The sequence below is a fragment of the Monodelphis domestica genome, chromosome 2 (assembly GCF_027887165.1).
Source record: "Monodelphis domestica isolate mMonDom1 chromosome 2, mMonDom1.pri, whole genome shotgun sequence".
In the NCBI taxonomy this organism is placed as follows: Eukaryota; Metazoa; Chordata; class Mammalia; order Didelphimorphia; family Didelphidae; genus Monodelphis; species Monodelphis domestica.
This window is the reverse complement of record NC_077228.1, coordinates 422,620,261-422,636,296: the sequence shown is the minus strand read 5'-3', so window position 1 is coordinate 422,636,296 and position 16,036 is coordinate 422,620,261. Positions and strand designations below refer to the sequence as shown.

The window sequence follows — 16,036 nt, the reverse complement described above, 5'->3', positions numbered from 1 at the left end:
AGAAAAACAAAACCCACTTAGAAGTTTCAAGAAAAAATACTGAATATCTAAAATTTAGAGTTCAGTGTCTAATCCTATTTGAGAATTAAATCATTTAACTTGAGAAGTACTCCACAAAGATCAAGTCTGCAGTGATTCTTGGCTAACTAATCCATTATTCTTCAGTTTAAGCAGAAATCTTGGATCTTATTTCTTTTTTTTTCTTTTTTAAATTTTATTTAATTATAATTAAGAAAATGTTTCCATGGTTACATGATTTATGTTCTTTCCCTCCCTTCCTCCTACTTCCTCCCATAGCCAATATGCAATTCCACTGGGTTTAAATGTGTCATTGATAAAGACCCATTTCCATATTATTGATGTTTGCACTAGGGTGATCTTTTAGAGTCTACATCCCCAATCTCAGATCCTATTTCTAATGTCTTATATAGATTACTAGGGGTTTTTTGAAATATTATTTTAGCACATCACAAAACATTGAGAATCAATTCATTTTTTTCATTACAAGAAAACTTCCATGAAACATAATTAAAATGTGTAGTTAATACATAAGCAGCTAGGTGGCCAGAGGGGTAGAGCGCTGGGTTTGGAGTCAGAAAGGTATCAGTTCAAAGCTGGCATTTACTAGCTGTGTGATGCTGAACAAGTCACTCAACTATTGTCTGCCTCAGATTCCTCTACTGTAAAACACAAAGTATTGACAGGGTCTACCTGTCGGGAGGATAAATTGAGAGTAAAATATTTTGTAAACCTTTTGAGTGCTCATATAAATAGCAAACTCTTATTACTGTTAGCTATTCAAATCACTTCACTTTGGTAGTTTTCTAAGATGATTCCACAGAGCAAATGCAATGGACACAGCAGGTCACTTGAATTGTACTTGAGCCAAATCCTGGACTTGAAAGTGGTTACAATAGGAAGCACCTGGTGCCCTGCCACAGGGTCAGAGAATTCAAGTGAAAACATGAAACCAATCCAGCACTAAATACGTCAGCCTTGTTATGCACTTCCAATGGAGGTTAAAAAGAAGTAAAGGAAGAAGACCTATTAAGTCACAGCTTTAATTTTTTTTTAATGGATTAAGTAACAGTGTAACATAACTAATTTCTGATTTCTTGCAGGATAACAGGATCAGAGATTGAGAGCTGGAAGTGCCTTTAAAGCTCATCAAGGCCAATCCCCTGATTTATTTATTGTTTATGATGAGTAAATCAAGTTACAGGAGTAGTAAAGTCACACAGCTAGTGTCTCAGATTCAAGTCTAAATACCAACAGTTTTCAAAGTGTTGTCCAAAGATCTTTTGGCATCCCTTAGACCAGTTCAGGGGATCTGTAGAGTCCAAACTATTTTCATAGTAACATAAAACATTTTAATTTCTAATATTGGAAAAATTGTTAGTCATAGCCCACATAAACAAAAGCTTTAGGAAGAGAGTACTCAATAATTTTTAAGAATGTAATGGGGAGAAGCCAAATGGCTTATAGTGGAAAGAAAGATAGACCTAGAGATGGAAAGCCTTTGGTTCAAATCTGACCGCAGACATTTCCTAGCTGTGTGCCCCTGGGTAAGTCACTTAACCCCAATTTCCTAGCCTTTACCAGTCTTCTGACTTAGAACCAATACTTAGTATTAATTATAACACAGAAAGTAAGGGTTGGGTTTTTTTAAGCATAATAACAAAAAAGAGCAAAAGTTTTGAGATCAAAAGGTTTGAGAACCATTGTGCTATTAAATGTAAATTTTATCTGCTCTTTATCAACCATCAAGACCATACCTCTCCAGTCTTTAATCTTATTCCTTTCAAGTCTCTGCACTCTAGCCAAACTCATCAGCTTCCCATCCCACACTCCCAGTTCATTAAATTATGCCTTCTATTCTTAATTCCATGTGTCTCTTCTGACATAAACCTCTCAGGCAACAATAAGCACGATAGCCTTCAAGAAGAAACAGCTAAATCCCCACCAAACTCCAAGGCAGCTTTTCCCAATGCTGTCTTTTCCCAATAAAACTTCTTCCTTTCACCAGCCAAAAGTCTTTTCATTCTAATGCCATTTACCTTCCCTAACATTATACAAACTACAGAATTTTGCATAAACCCACAACAGTAAAATGAGTAAATGCTAATAAGCAGTGCTCAAATGATTGGGATGGGGGGGGGAGGTTTGCAGGATAGAGAATGTAAATATGGAAGACTGCCTCAGTGGGTCATATTTCAATTATCAAATAAAAGGTCTTCATTTCATTTCTTTTTTTTCTTTGTTTCATTAATGCTATTTAGTTATTAATAATGACCCCAAAGTACAAGAGTAATGATGCTGGTAGCTCTGAATGCTTAGGAATATTCAAATAAGAAGTACTATCAAAGAATGAGATTTGCTATTATGCATGTTTTTTTAGCTAACACAAAGAGTCTTGGAACATATTGGTCTTATAAAATGAGTTCTTATTGTACACATACACACATATGAGAGAGAGAGGCGGGGGGAGGGAGGGTAGGAGGGAGAAAGAGAGGGAGGGGAAAAGGAGAGAATAAGAGGGGAGGGAGGAAAGGAGACAGAAAGAGAGAGAGGGGAGGGAGGGAAGGAGGGAGGAAAAGAAAGAGGGAGAATGAAAGAGAGGAGGGAGAAAGGGAAAGAATGAAAGAGAGGAGGGAGCAAGGGAAAGAATGAGAGAGAGGAGGGAGAACGGGAAAAATGAGAGAAAGAGAAAGAGAAAAATGAGAGAGAGAGAGAGAGAGAGAGAGAGAGAGAGAGAGAGAGAGAGAGAGAGAGAGAGAGAGAGAGAGAGAGAGAAAGAGAGAGACACTTCTATGCCACTTCTCCACGTATTAAATTGTAAATAGATATGGACAACATGGTTGAAGAAATGAAAGTAGAACTCAGATAAGAAACATATTTTGGTGAAATCTAATTCTGCTCCTGTATTCCACAAAACTCTCTGTAAAGATCAGGCTATACTGATACTATCCTGTTATCATTAACTTCCACCTAGTTCCCTGAAATATTTCCCATGGATGCATTCATTCTGAACTTCTTTGACTTCATCAAGCACTGCGCTGGGTGTCTCCCGCACACATTTCAGCTTTCTTTTGTGTGTACTCTTCCCCCAGTTGGCTTGTAAGTAAGCTACTTTAAGGCAAGGAATGTCTTTTTCATATTATCCTCAGCACTTAGCATAGTGCCTAATGCATAGTAGGTACATAGTAAATGTTCACTAACTATTGGCTATTAGATAAATCAGTATCGGAAAGCTAAGTGATTCGGTGGATTAAATGATGTGCTATATGTAGACAGGATGACATCAACTCAAATCTGGCCTCAAGATACTTATTAGCAGTGAGACCCTGGACAAGTCACTTGATTTCTGCTTCAGGTTTTTTTTTCTTTTTAATGTAAAATGGGAATAATAATAGCACCTTCCCCCTACAGTTGTTTTAAATATCAAATGAAATAATATTTGTAAAGCACTTGCACAATAAATGTTAGTTACTGCTGATGTTGTTATATGGAGGCAAATCCATGCTAAGTATTACAGTGCCCTTAATGAATTTATTTGGGTTTTGTTGTTGTTGGGTTTTCTTGCTGTTTTATGCTATAGCTAAATAAACCTTTTTTTCTCATTGTTGTTAACTGTTAAATGACCTAAGAATACCCCTGCCTGATACCCCTAACACCACCATTTCCCACTTTTTCATATTCCTCTATTTCAGCAATCTCCCCTCCAGTACTCCCCTCTGGCACTCATTCCTTACCCTCTGGAAACCCTGGTCTACCGTAGACATGTAGACCTTCATATTACAGCTGTGTCCTCCCTCTAGAAATTACTGGGTACGTGTTCCATAGGAAATGAAAAGTAGAGGCACTTAAGCCAGAGGGCATTTTTTTTTTAAATGAGGCATTTAGCTAAAAAAAGGAATAATATACAGGATAATGGCTGGCAAGCATTTGGGGTGGTGGGCCCTAATGAGGGCTTTTTGAGGAGAGGGGAGGTCTTGGACCTGTTCACAGATAGCAAGTACAGAACCAGTAGACAGGAAGAGTTGAATATTATCTTAGAAAGTAAAGATGGTAAAAGGGCTATACTCAGAAGAAATAGGTCCAAAGGATTGGCTTTAGTACGGAGAAGTCTTCTCTTGAACAGAGCATTGAGTGAAGGAGAGATATGATTTCAAAGGGCTGTAGGTTAAGGAAGGGAGAAAGAAGGAGTTCTTGGTGACTGGCCTCAAACACTAGGTCTACGAAATAAATGTGCCACTTCCTTTAGAGGAAATGAGAAAAGGAAGCAACATTCAAACAAAACTTACTGAATGTAAAGCTTTCTTCCTTCGTGGCATTTTTATTTCCAAAAAGTAGTAAGTTTCTCTTCTCACCTAAACATAGTTTTATCTGCTCCTAAAGGGTGAATATTTGCTTTTATTAATTGCTATGATTTACACGCTGTGTGGTTTAATCAAAGTCATCTCTAAAATCATTTGAGTTCTACTTAGCCTTTTTTTCTCTTTTTAATAAAATAACATGCTTTTAGTATCTTCAAACTGATTACAGCTGGTACATTACCCCAGATTTTTTCTAAGAAAGACCTACTTTTCATTTCCCTGAAAGGAAAGGAGAACTTGGTCACTGCCTCAGGCAAGAAGAAAGGACCTGGCACATTGTTAGTGGCAACCCCCCATCTCTGCTGGGAATCACAGCAAAGTATAGGGCTCAAGGACATGGTAGTCAAAACCAGAGTGGAAATTTTAATATTTTGACTGAAAACTCTTTAATTTTATAGCTGGAGATACTGAAACCACACTAATGTGAGGTTTTGAGATTGACTTAGAAATCCTGACAGATCATTAAAGTGTTGCTATTCCTTCATTTAAAAGCTGTATTTTTATATACAACTTTTCTTTCACTATTTCTTAATTAAATCAACTATAATGACCCACTAATCCCTTCAAACTAGGACCAATACAGAACAGAGTGACAATTAGAACTCAGGGAAGAAGTGGGAAGGAAGCAGAAAAAGTAAAGACCAAAAGAAATCTCACCAGAAACTTTGACAGTTCACAGTTGAGAGAATGAAGCCCTGGAACATGGGTTCTTAACAGTGAACAATACCTTAATTCTTTATCAAAGATTGTAAGAAAGAAAGAGGGTGGGGGCACATCTTAGAGGAATAAGATACAGCACCTTGGTTGGAAAAGGTACAATTGTATTAAAAATTGTAAATGTACAATCATACTGAGTTTGGACTTGTGCAACCTCTATAATATATGCCTTGAATCAATGTAGCCTGTCAAAACAAATCAATAGGCATTTAGGGTATTAGTACCTACTATGTGTCAAGCACTGAGTTAATCACCCGTGATTCCAAGAAAGACAAAATGGACTCTCAAGGACTTCATTCTAATGGAAACGATAACATGCATATAACCATGTAAAAAAAAAATATATATATATATATATATGCACACACACTCACACACACAAAAGAAATGGAGATAATCTCAAGGAAGGAGCAAAAAAAAAATCTTAACAAAAAAATTCTAAAGAAAATTCTATAATCCTAACAAGCCTAGAATTTTTAATAATCTGTAAATTAAATAAGAGGCAAGGTCTTGCTATGACTGCTAAGGTTACCACTTCCAAGCCATGAATCTATATTACTGTTTTGGACTATATGTTGCTTAGTTTCCATTTGAACTTTTACAAAGATAATTAATACACAAGGACTAAAACATAGAATTTTGAATATATGCAGGAAAACTAAATATTTGTCCATTTTTCATAAATTAATTACTACAAATCAGTCAGATAGAAAAGTTTTGAGGGAAATAAAAATATGTAAGAGCACTCTCACACGTTTTGAGTTTGAGACTCACATGGTTTGAGTCTCCAGTGAGCTCAACAACTTTTCTATGATTAAAAAAATAGTAAAATGATTCATTACACACACATTCCATTTCCAAACTCCAATGCTCTCCCTTTTCAGAACTAAACTATTATTGAAAGGGAAAGTGGGATCTTTTTAGCCAATAAGTAGCCATTTTAGGATGGTAAAATGTATTACTCAATCACCACTGTATTCCTCTGACACAAGAGATTATTCCACTGAGAAAGCAAACAAATAGCCACTATAAAAAGACAGAAAGACTTTTCAGACTTATCACAAAGTTCTTAAGTACCCTTTCTGAAAGAAGTCAGTAGTTATCAAGTTACTCCCATTCCTTAGGAAATTGTGGAACAGATTTTAACCTATGACTCTTTGAGGTGTTTGTTTTATAACAGAAGGTATATCATGAAGAAGAGAACAGAATGAACCCCTTCACCTATCCCAGGAATACCTTGAGAAGTTAATGAAATGTAAAATTGGCTTCCTGAGTTTACGAAAAATGGCAACATGATTGGGAGTCTATGTTCACTGACATTATCTATGTAGAATGCCCTGCTGGTCATGCACTTACCTGGTGAAGGATCACAAGCCAGGGTAGAAGAATCACTTGGCAAAGCAAAATTATACTTTTTCCATCGAAATGCAATAGCTGCCTGTACACTCATCACCTAAGATATGTTTAAGCAGAGAAGGTAAAGATGTAGAGGAAGCTGATAACAAAAGCAGTATTCGAATTGCATACTGGGATGTCCTGTTTTTTGGTTTTGTTTTTTGTGTGTGTGTGTCATTTATTTTTCCCATGAGAGGATCCGACTACACTTAACCCACCCTTCTCAAAAACCAGACAGGAAGCTATGCATCACAGTTAAAGTAATCTCCTATTGTTGGTTTTTTGGTTCACCTTTTTTTTAATTATTATTTTTATAACTAATTATATTCATTTAAAATGCAGCTAACAGATTGGTAATGCAGAATAACAACTTCACAATTTTGCTTCCTTTTTTAAAAGTAGCTGCCAAACACTACTGGTTGCTGGTAAATGGGACAATATTGATTTATGAAGCACTTTATAAACATTAAAATGCTATATAAATGCTCGCTATTATTTTTATTATGACTATCATGAATGGATAAATCTTTGCCCAGCCCCCATCCACAAAAAAGTGGGTTATCCTATAAGCATGAAAATATTTTTAAAATATTTTTAAAATAAATTAAATTTCAAAAATTTAATTGTATTTTTTTATTTTATAGGCACAAAAATTAAGGGGAGGGGGGACTCAAATGGATTTTGTAATAAGCCTTAAGATTTAGTATTAAAACAGAAAGCATCTGTTGAAAGCAGCTTGATTACAATATCTGAGTGTATTTACTATCTGTAAATACTTTTTTCCTTTTATTGCACAAGTGAAAAACATTTCCCTCAATAATTTCCACCATGAGGTTCCCCATTTAAGCTTCATGCTTTCCAGACTTCTCCGTGTGCCTCTTCTCTCTGCCCAAAATGCTCTTTTTCCCCCACTAGTTTGTTAGATTCCTATTTATCCTTCTGTACCCATTTCAAATGAAACATTCCTTCCTCATACCCTACTTTTTCATTCATTCAACAAACATTTACTGAATGCCTTTAATGTACAGATAATACAATAAAATAAGCACCAAGGACCATATAAAGATGCTGAACACATGAACCTTTTCCCTGGGAGCATACCAGCTAGATTTTGGAGTTATGGATTATTCACTTCATAAGATTTTCACTTTACAAAATTAAATTCAATGATACTATATTTATTTATTGGCCATCTTTCTGCTTTAGTACAAAATTTAGTACAAGGTTCTATACTGGGGCTGTCAGTATGGAGCAGGGTGGGAAAGAGGTGAAGATGAATATAAAAATAACTGTAATGCAAGTCAAAATATAATGAGATGTATAAGAATGATATGGTGATTCAGAATAGGAAACGCTTATTGGAGAAAGAAATCTAGGACAGTTTCATGAATGTGAAAATTAAATAATGCAAAAAAAAATACTACTTGTTGTTTGGTCATTTCAATCACATCCAACTCTTCATAAGCCTATTTGAAGTTTTAATGGCAAAGATACTGGTTTGCCATTTCCTTCTCCAGCTCATTTTATAAATGAGGAAACTGAAACCAAAAAGTTTAAGTGACTTACTTGCCCATGTTCACACAGCTAGTAAGTGTTTAGAGCCAAATCTGAACTTAGATAAGTCTTCCTGATTTTAGGTCTAGCACTTTACCCACTGCACCACCTTGCTACCCAAAAAGGCATGCAAGGATATATTATGAAATAAAGAGTGGAGATAAATTTGTAATAGAACATAGAAGACTGATTTTAAGACAATGAAACAATAGAATTGGTAGAGGGGCATCCAGATAGAGATATCCAATAATCAATTTGAAAAAGCAACACAGACATTAAGCTGTACCTGTCTTATATTATGATGCCATAAGAAATGATAATGGCGATGATTTCAGAAAAACCTAGGAAGGCTTGTATGAACTGATGCAGAGTGAACTAAGCAGAAACAGGAGAATGATTTATACAATAACACCAATATTTTAAAGAAAAACAGCTTTGAAAGACTTAGGAACTTTCATCAACTGAAATGTCAACCATATTTTCCAAAGTTCTCATGAAGAAATGTGATATCGTCCTCCAGTGAGATAAGTGATGGACTTGAGTGCAGACTGTACCATGATTTCTCATGGGAGGTAAGGGAGCATGGCTAACGAAGGGTTTTGTTTTGCTTGACTCTACATATGTGTAAGGGATTTTGTTTTTCTTCTTAATGAGAAGAGGTAGTGGGAAAAAATTAGAACTGAAAATAAAATTGAACTTTTAAAAATGCAAAGTAATACTTAAGCAAGATTATAGCTAAAGCTAGAAACCTGGAAATCATTTGCAGAGAGGCATAAAGTACAAATGGATAAGAATACTAAGGGAGAGAGTGGAGAGAAGAACAGAGAATAGGTTTAATGACAAAACCTTGAAGAATGCCAATATTTAGCATGTAACAATCATTTTTTTAAAGTTTACTAAGTTTCTACTATGTGCCAGACTCTCTGCTAAGGCACTGAGAATGCAAAAAGAGACAAGACAATCCCAGATCTCAAGGAGTTTACAATCTAATGGTAAGAGATAATATGCAAATAAATATATGAAAAGCAAATATATACAAGATAAATGGAAAAAAATTAAAAGAGGGAAAGCACTGGAATGAAGAGGTTTCTTAGAGGGCAGATAGGTGGTTCAGTCTATAGAAATCCAGCGCCAAAGACAGAAGTCTTGTTCAAATTTGACCTAGCTGTGTGACCCTGGGCAAGCACTTAACACCCATTGTCCAGCCCTTTCCACTTCTTCCTTGGAATCAGTGTACAATATTGATTTTAAGATGGAAGGTAAGAGTTTTTAATAAAAAAAAAAAGTTTCCTCTAGGGAGAATTATATTTAGGACTTAAAAGAAGCCAGTAGTCAAAGTGGAGGAGGGACAATGGCCCAGAGATGGAATGTTTTGTTTATGGAACAGCCAGGAGGCCAATGTCATTGGATCAAAAAGTACCTGCTGGAAAGTAAGTTATAGGAAGAATGGAAAAGCAAACGGGTTCTAAGTTATGAAGGGTTTTGAAATACCAAATAAAAAATTTTATATTTGCTCCTGGAGGCACTAGAAAGCCAATGTTATGGAGAAGGGGAAAGAAGAAGTGATATGGATGGTCTTGAACTTCAGAAAACAAACTTTAATGCCTGTAGAATGGATTTGAGGCATATGGCAGGCTATTGCAATGATTCAGGCTTGAAGCAATGAAGGCCTGAACTAGAGAGAAAACAGCATCAGGGGAAGGAAGAGGGCTTATTCAAGAGATGTTGTAAGGGTAAAATCAACAGGCTTTGGAAACTGGATATGGCAAGGTGAGAGATAGTGAAGAATCCAGGGGGACTCTGAGGTTGCAAACCTAAGGATAGTGTTGCCCTCTATGGTAAGAGGAAAGTTATGAAGAGGAGAGGGCTTAGTAGGAAAAATGAGTTCTGTTTTGCACACGTAGAGTTTAAGATGTCTTGTGGGCATCCAGTACAGGATATGTGAAAGGCAGTTGGAGCTGCAAGACTGGACGTCAGCAGAAAGATTGTGGCAGGAAAGGTAGATGTAAGAATCATCAGCATATCTTTTTGTAAAGGAAAAGAATTGGAAACTGAGGAATTGCCCGTTAATTGGAGAATAGCTGAACAAGATATGGTATGTGACTGTAATGGAATACTATTGCAATATAAGAAATGACAAAGGATGCGTTCAGAAAAGCCAGGAAAGACTTATATGAGCGGATGCAAAAAGAACTGTGAAGATTAAATTTAACTCCCCTGATTATGAAAATGAAATTAACTCTCCCCTGATTGTAAAGATTAAATTGTAACCCCTGCCTATTTTTAGATTTAATAACCAAAAGTATAAACACCCCATTCACACTTGAGTGGGGAAGGTCTGTGAACCATGTGTGCAATAGTGGGTGACGAATCAGAATTAAACTGACTGCCCCTGGGCAGTCCTAAAGCAAAACTTCAACTATGATTGGTAAGATGTTAAAAGTAGGGGAAGGCACAGGAAGTGACATAAAAAAAAGTGTCTTTAAAAGGGAGTTACAACTTCCTGAGTGCAGATTTTTACTTGAAGTTCTACTTGAAGTTGAACTTCCTGTTAGAGGGAGTTCTTCATTCTTTGGATTTGAGACTGGAAAATGGTGACTGGATCTGAGACCCTATTCCTGGTGAGGCTATTCTTAAAATTCTTCCATTGGATTGGCATGTGGTGAGTGGAAAAGCTGACTCCAGACTCCTTTCCTGGATTTTCTGAAAGAAAAAAAAAAACTAGCCCCAGGAGAGATCTACCTCTTGAGAGTGACTTCCCCAGGTCCTCGGCTTTGCCAAGGTCAGCTAAGTACTAACTTTCCCTGCCTGGGTTGAACCAAGGCCCAAGAGTAAATTACTTAGTGCTTAGGCTAGATAGCTTACCCTAACCTCTCTCTGATTTTCTTACTTCACTCTTTCTATATTTTGTAAATAAATTGTAAATAAATCTCTTTGGAATAAATTAAATTCCTGGTGACCCTATTCTTAAATAAATCCAGTTCAATCTTTTTATAAATAAACCCTCTTCTCCCCTTTCAGAACACTGTATACAATAATAACAGAAACACTGCACAATGATCAACTGTGAAGGACTAAACTATTATCAGCAAAGCATATTTTCAAGATATTCAAAAGGGACTCATGATGAAAAATGCTCTCCACAATGAAAGAAAGAACTGTTGGAGTCTGATTGCAGCTCAAAGCATGCCATCTTCCACTCTATTTCCTTTAATAGTTTTTTTTTTCCCTCAGATCTACTGTCATAGCAAGATCAATATATGAAAATACGCATTGTATGAAAGTACTGGTACAACCTATATCAGACTATTTACTAGCTGGGGCAAAGAGGAAAGAGAATCTGAATCATAAAATGTCAGAAAACAATTGTCTCTACATGAAATTGTCTCTATGTCAAATATGTCAAAAAAAATTATGAATAATTTTTTAAAATATTTTTTTAAGTGACTAAAAAAAATCATCAGCACAGAGATTGTAATTAAGTCCATGGAACTGATGAGATCACCAACTGAGGTAGTATAGAGGGAGAAGAGAAACCTTGATCTGGAGAAGGATGAAGCAAATGAGACAAGAGAAGGAGTGAAAGGGAACCAGGGAAAGAGAGAGAGAAGAAAAGACATAGAAAGTAGTAGGTAGACAAACCAAGAAGCCAAGCAGAGAAAGATTTTTTCACAGAAAAATATCCAGAGCATCAAATGTACCATGAAGGCCAGGGGAACAAAAACCATAAAAAGACCACAGATATTTTGCTTGTAGAAGTCATCAATGACCTTAGAAAAAGCATCTTAGCTCATCAGCTCTAGGAGGGGGAGGGAAGAGGGGAGGGAAAGAACATGAATCATGTAACCATGGAAAAATATTCTTAATTAATTAATTTTTAAAGCATCTTAGTAGAGTAATGAAAGTAGCAAAACTGAAAAGAATGAGGAATGAATAAGTGATAAGGAAGAAGAGAAACTAAATGTAGATTACTTAATCAAGGTGAAGGGAAAGAGAAAGCCACAGAAAAATATCTTGTAGAGTATCTTGGAGTATCAGAAGAAATCTATGCTTATGTGAGGCTGCTTCCCTGGTTATCATACTTAAGGGATATTATTAGAGGGTACCTCAGAATCCATATATCAGACAATTCCTAACTTGCCCTAATCAAAATTCATCATAGGCAACTTTGCCCTCTTCATCAGACTAGCTTAAAACATTTTCTGGGTCCCTCTTCTTACCCACTAATTAAAAACAAAACAAAACAGTAAGTAGCCCCCTCTAAGAACTCAAAATCCTTCCAGAACATATATATATATATATATATATACACACACATATACATGCATACACACACACATACACACACACAAATACATACAAGATAATAACATGACATAAACCTAAATAGAAAGACTTCAAAAAAGTCACAAGTCACACAAATGATCAGTAAGAGATGAAAGCTCCAGACAAGGAACTCTGCCATCCCAATAGTCTTCTGCTTATCATGCTGTAGGGCATGCCAGATTCAATTCAATAATAACCTTCCCTGAAAAAGCAGAGATGAGGAGCCAAACTAAGTCCTCATCATAGCTCCCCTTCCATTGGACCTTATGTGTTCCTTTACTTCAGGAGGCTCACTGAGTGAATAAAGCTCTGGTCTGGAGTCAGGAAAACCTGAGTCTCAGCCACATATTAGCTGTGTGACCTTGGGGAAGTCACTTAATCTTTCTTTGGCAAACCATCTTTGTCAAGAAAACTGCATGGAAGTATGGTCCCTGGGGTCCCAAAGAGTTGGACGTGACTAAACAATACTTTCAGCGGAAGTAGCATTAATTTACAAATCACCAACTTCATTATGTTAGTTATTTCACCCTTTCCAAACAGGATCTATGCATTTCTCTCCTTTCTGACTCTATTTTCACAGAAAACTTTTAACTGAGCATCCTTCTATGAAGTATTTAGTTTCCATTTAAATTACCATGGTCTTGTTTTCTAATTATCAATTAAGGTTATTGGTTAGATGTTTATAGGATTGGGGGAAGCCTTAACATTTAAGATAGGGAAGGTATAATTAATTAGTGAGATAAAGATATTTGGAGAATGAGGAATGCAAAATCAAATTCACATGCAAAGAGGTTAGCATTCAAAAGGTAAAGTGATGTTTCTCTTTCATTTTAGGATACCAAAGGTTTTTGTAAGCAAAGGAATTAATGGAAATTGTGGGATTGAAAATGCCACAGGAGGAAAAGGATGAAATATCTCCTTGCTTTGGAACAACATAGCCTAAAATTCCATAATAAATTTTGTCTGTCAGTAAAAATAAAGAATCAAAGTAAAGGAATGCCCAATTACTTGCCACTGCCTGGAGGAAGGGGAGGAGAGAATTAATGAGCACCCACATCTATCTGCCTTTTTTCGCCCCTATCTAGGCAGGTAGGCAGGTAGTACATAGCTATTAGTCTAACAACTTTGGGGGAGGAATATCAGGAAAGTGGGCTTGCAATAGTTACCTAATCCTTCCTCCAGTTCTAAAAATGTTTTGGTTTTTTTTTTAAGTTTGAAAAGAAATGATGAGTATAAATACTTTCCAATCATTTGGAATCAATTCCCTCTTTTTACCTGCCCCTCTATCTGACAAATATAAGCAGCCTTAATTAAAGCACTCTTTTGTAAGCAGCAAAGAACTGCTAAAGAAAAAATATTAGGCGGCCTAGAGTCCAATCAACTTTACCACTGATTGGTATGTAATTCTGAGTGAGTCACTGTTCTTTGTTAAATGGGGGTACAAATCTAAAAGATTTATTATGAAAGTGTTGTCAAGGACATATCTAGAAAGGAACCAGATGCTTGCTTAATTATTCCTCCCTCAATTTAAGAAACCTTTTTTCAAACTCAGAAGGGGCATGATTATGTAAGTATAGCACACAGGTCCAAAGGCACCAACATTGTCTCTTTCCTTAGAAATTATAGGATTCCACACAAAATCTCTGCATTATAGTCTGTCTTAACACTATGGAAATTACAAAATAATTTTTAAAGTCTCTTCTTTATAATGTCTCATTTTGAAATTTCAAAAATGAAATCTGAATCCCAAAACTCAATAAAGAACAAAAGTAAAAAACCCACAGGATACATAACATTGAAAGAAATATATGAATACTATTATGTCAAAAGAATAATCTCTCCTCCTTTGAATCCTAGATAAGTGTTCACTGGGTTCCTCTCATCTTCAAAGAAAGCTCCATGAGATTACAAGATGCCTTCAAAGCATTTATATAAAGAGACAAGGCAAGTATACAAATAACTAGAATAGCAGATGTTAAATGCAAAATGTTTTCTTATGCACAAAATGCTAAGAGAAGAGAGGAAGAGAGATCCCTTTAGAATAAGTGTCTCTAGAAAAGCTTCCTCTTAATCTTTGAACTCATTTGCCTTCCTTTCACCATAACAGTTTAAGCATTACTATGTGTAATAATTAATTGAATAAATCAAGTGCCTAATTTTTTTTCACATCAAGGTAAAATACCTGTGTAACCCAGTACTGTCACATTTATTGTCATAACACAATAGAATATGGAAGTGACCATTGAGTTTACAGATGTTGACTAGAACTTTCTGCTGTAAGAAGCTTTGAAAACATTGATATTAATAAAAGTGGAAATACCAGCCTCTACCAAGAATAAATGTTAAATATGTTATCAATGTCATATACATATATTATGTGTAACCCAGTAAAACCTATCTAGCATCTATATCACAAGATTATTTTAAAGTCACTTCTTTGTTGATTTATTTTACCATTTCAAAAATGAAATATGAATCCCAAAAAATAAAAAAACACATATAGGCATGTATATACACATACACACACTAGCAGAGAAGGTAGATAAACAATTTTTAAAGTATAATCTAATGGGAACGAAAGTCACAGCTACCATAAAAGGACAAATGGGAAATAATTTTTACATAAATAAACAAGTCCAAACAGTTGACCAGAATTAATATAAATGTCTGTGTAGAAAGCATACGTCAAGTGAGAACAAGTTAGCAAAAGATGCCAGATTCCTGAAAGGAAACTCAATATCACTACAATTTTTTAAAAGCTCCTCCTTCCTGTCATATGCCCACCATCTATCTATAGACCACTTCATTCATTAGAGAATATGATGGCCTCATTCCTCCTATTCCTGAATTCAATAGACCATTGATTTTACAAGTATCTGTCTGGGGCATGCATTTTTTTATTCAATCTGGTGTTGACAGCAGTAATCAAATTTTGTACATACCACTGGCTCTATTATAGCTCAATAGCTACTGGCTGCCTGCCTAGTTCTCTTATCAGGAAAGAAAGGAAAAAAAAAGGATGGGGAGGAGGGAGAGACTTCCAAAACAAACCATCTGAAACTACAGGAGGTGATGTAGAAAAGAGAAAACAAAGCATTAAGTTTGAAAAAATCTTCCTGCTAGTAGTGTGTCCCATGCAGAGCAGCTTTTGCACAAAGCTAAATCCAACAGAGCAGGACCTGGCCATTAAGTACACATTTTCTTCATTCTTTCCATCACCTACAAATACACACAGCTTGCAACTCGTACCTTTATCTGTCAATTCCAACTAGTAAACACAAAAATGTTAGGATCAAGCCTTGTCTCCTTCCCTGCCCCCTCCAAGCATACACATCTTGGGCACCAAATACAATAGAATATATGATTCACTGCACTTCTTGCAAAGTTTTAAGCCTTCAGTTTCAATAGGTAATCCACTTTTGTGTATAAATAAGCATGTCAGAGAATTTACATGGACCATTAAGAAAAAAGTTGTTGATCTTAGTTATAAAGACATGGTTAAAGGCAACCCAAAAAGAGTCTAGTTCAAACATTTTTCTTCACATGAAAAATAAATTGGTGGGGAAATCTTAACTTGGAAATCTATGACATGTTTGGAAAAAAAGTTCCTACTATAATTATTTTTAAGAATTCAAAAAAGTATTTTCATAAAACTAAGTGCTTCCTAG

At 35.7% G+C, this 16,036-nt stretch overlaps 1 protein-coding gene across 10 annotated transcripts in view; it reads right to left on the bottom strand.

The window, feature by feature from the left end:
- Window positions 1-16,036, bottom strand: part of UTRN (utrophin) — a 651,323-nt gene that overhangs the window by 551,463 nt on the left and 83,824 nt on the right. For 4 of the 10 annotated variants that reach the window (XM_056818901.1, XM_056818902.1, XM_056818904.1 and 1 more), the window contains exon 1: window positions 6,450-6,601. The exons of 5 other annotated variants lie outside the window; for them this stretch is intronic. In XM_056818901.1, the coding sequence (XP_056674879.1) occupies window positions 6,450-6,543 (94 nt within the window). In that variant the 5' untranslated portion in view covers window positions 6,544-6,601. Of the gene's footprint in view, window positions 1-6,449; window positions 6,603-16,036 lie in introns of those variants that run through there. One more of the 10 variants, XM_056818905.1, reaches the window with a different exon arrangement.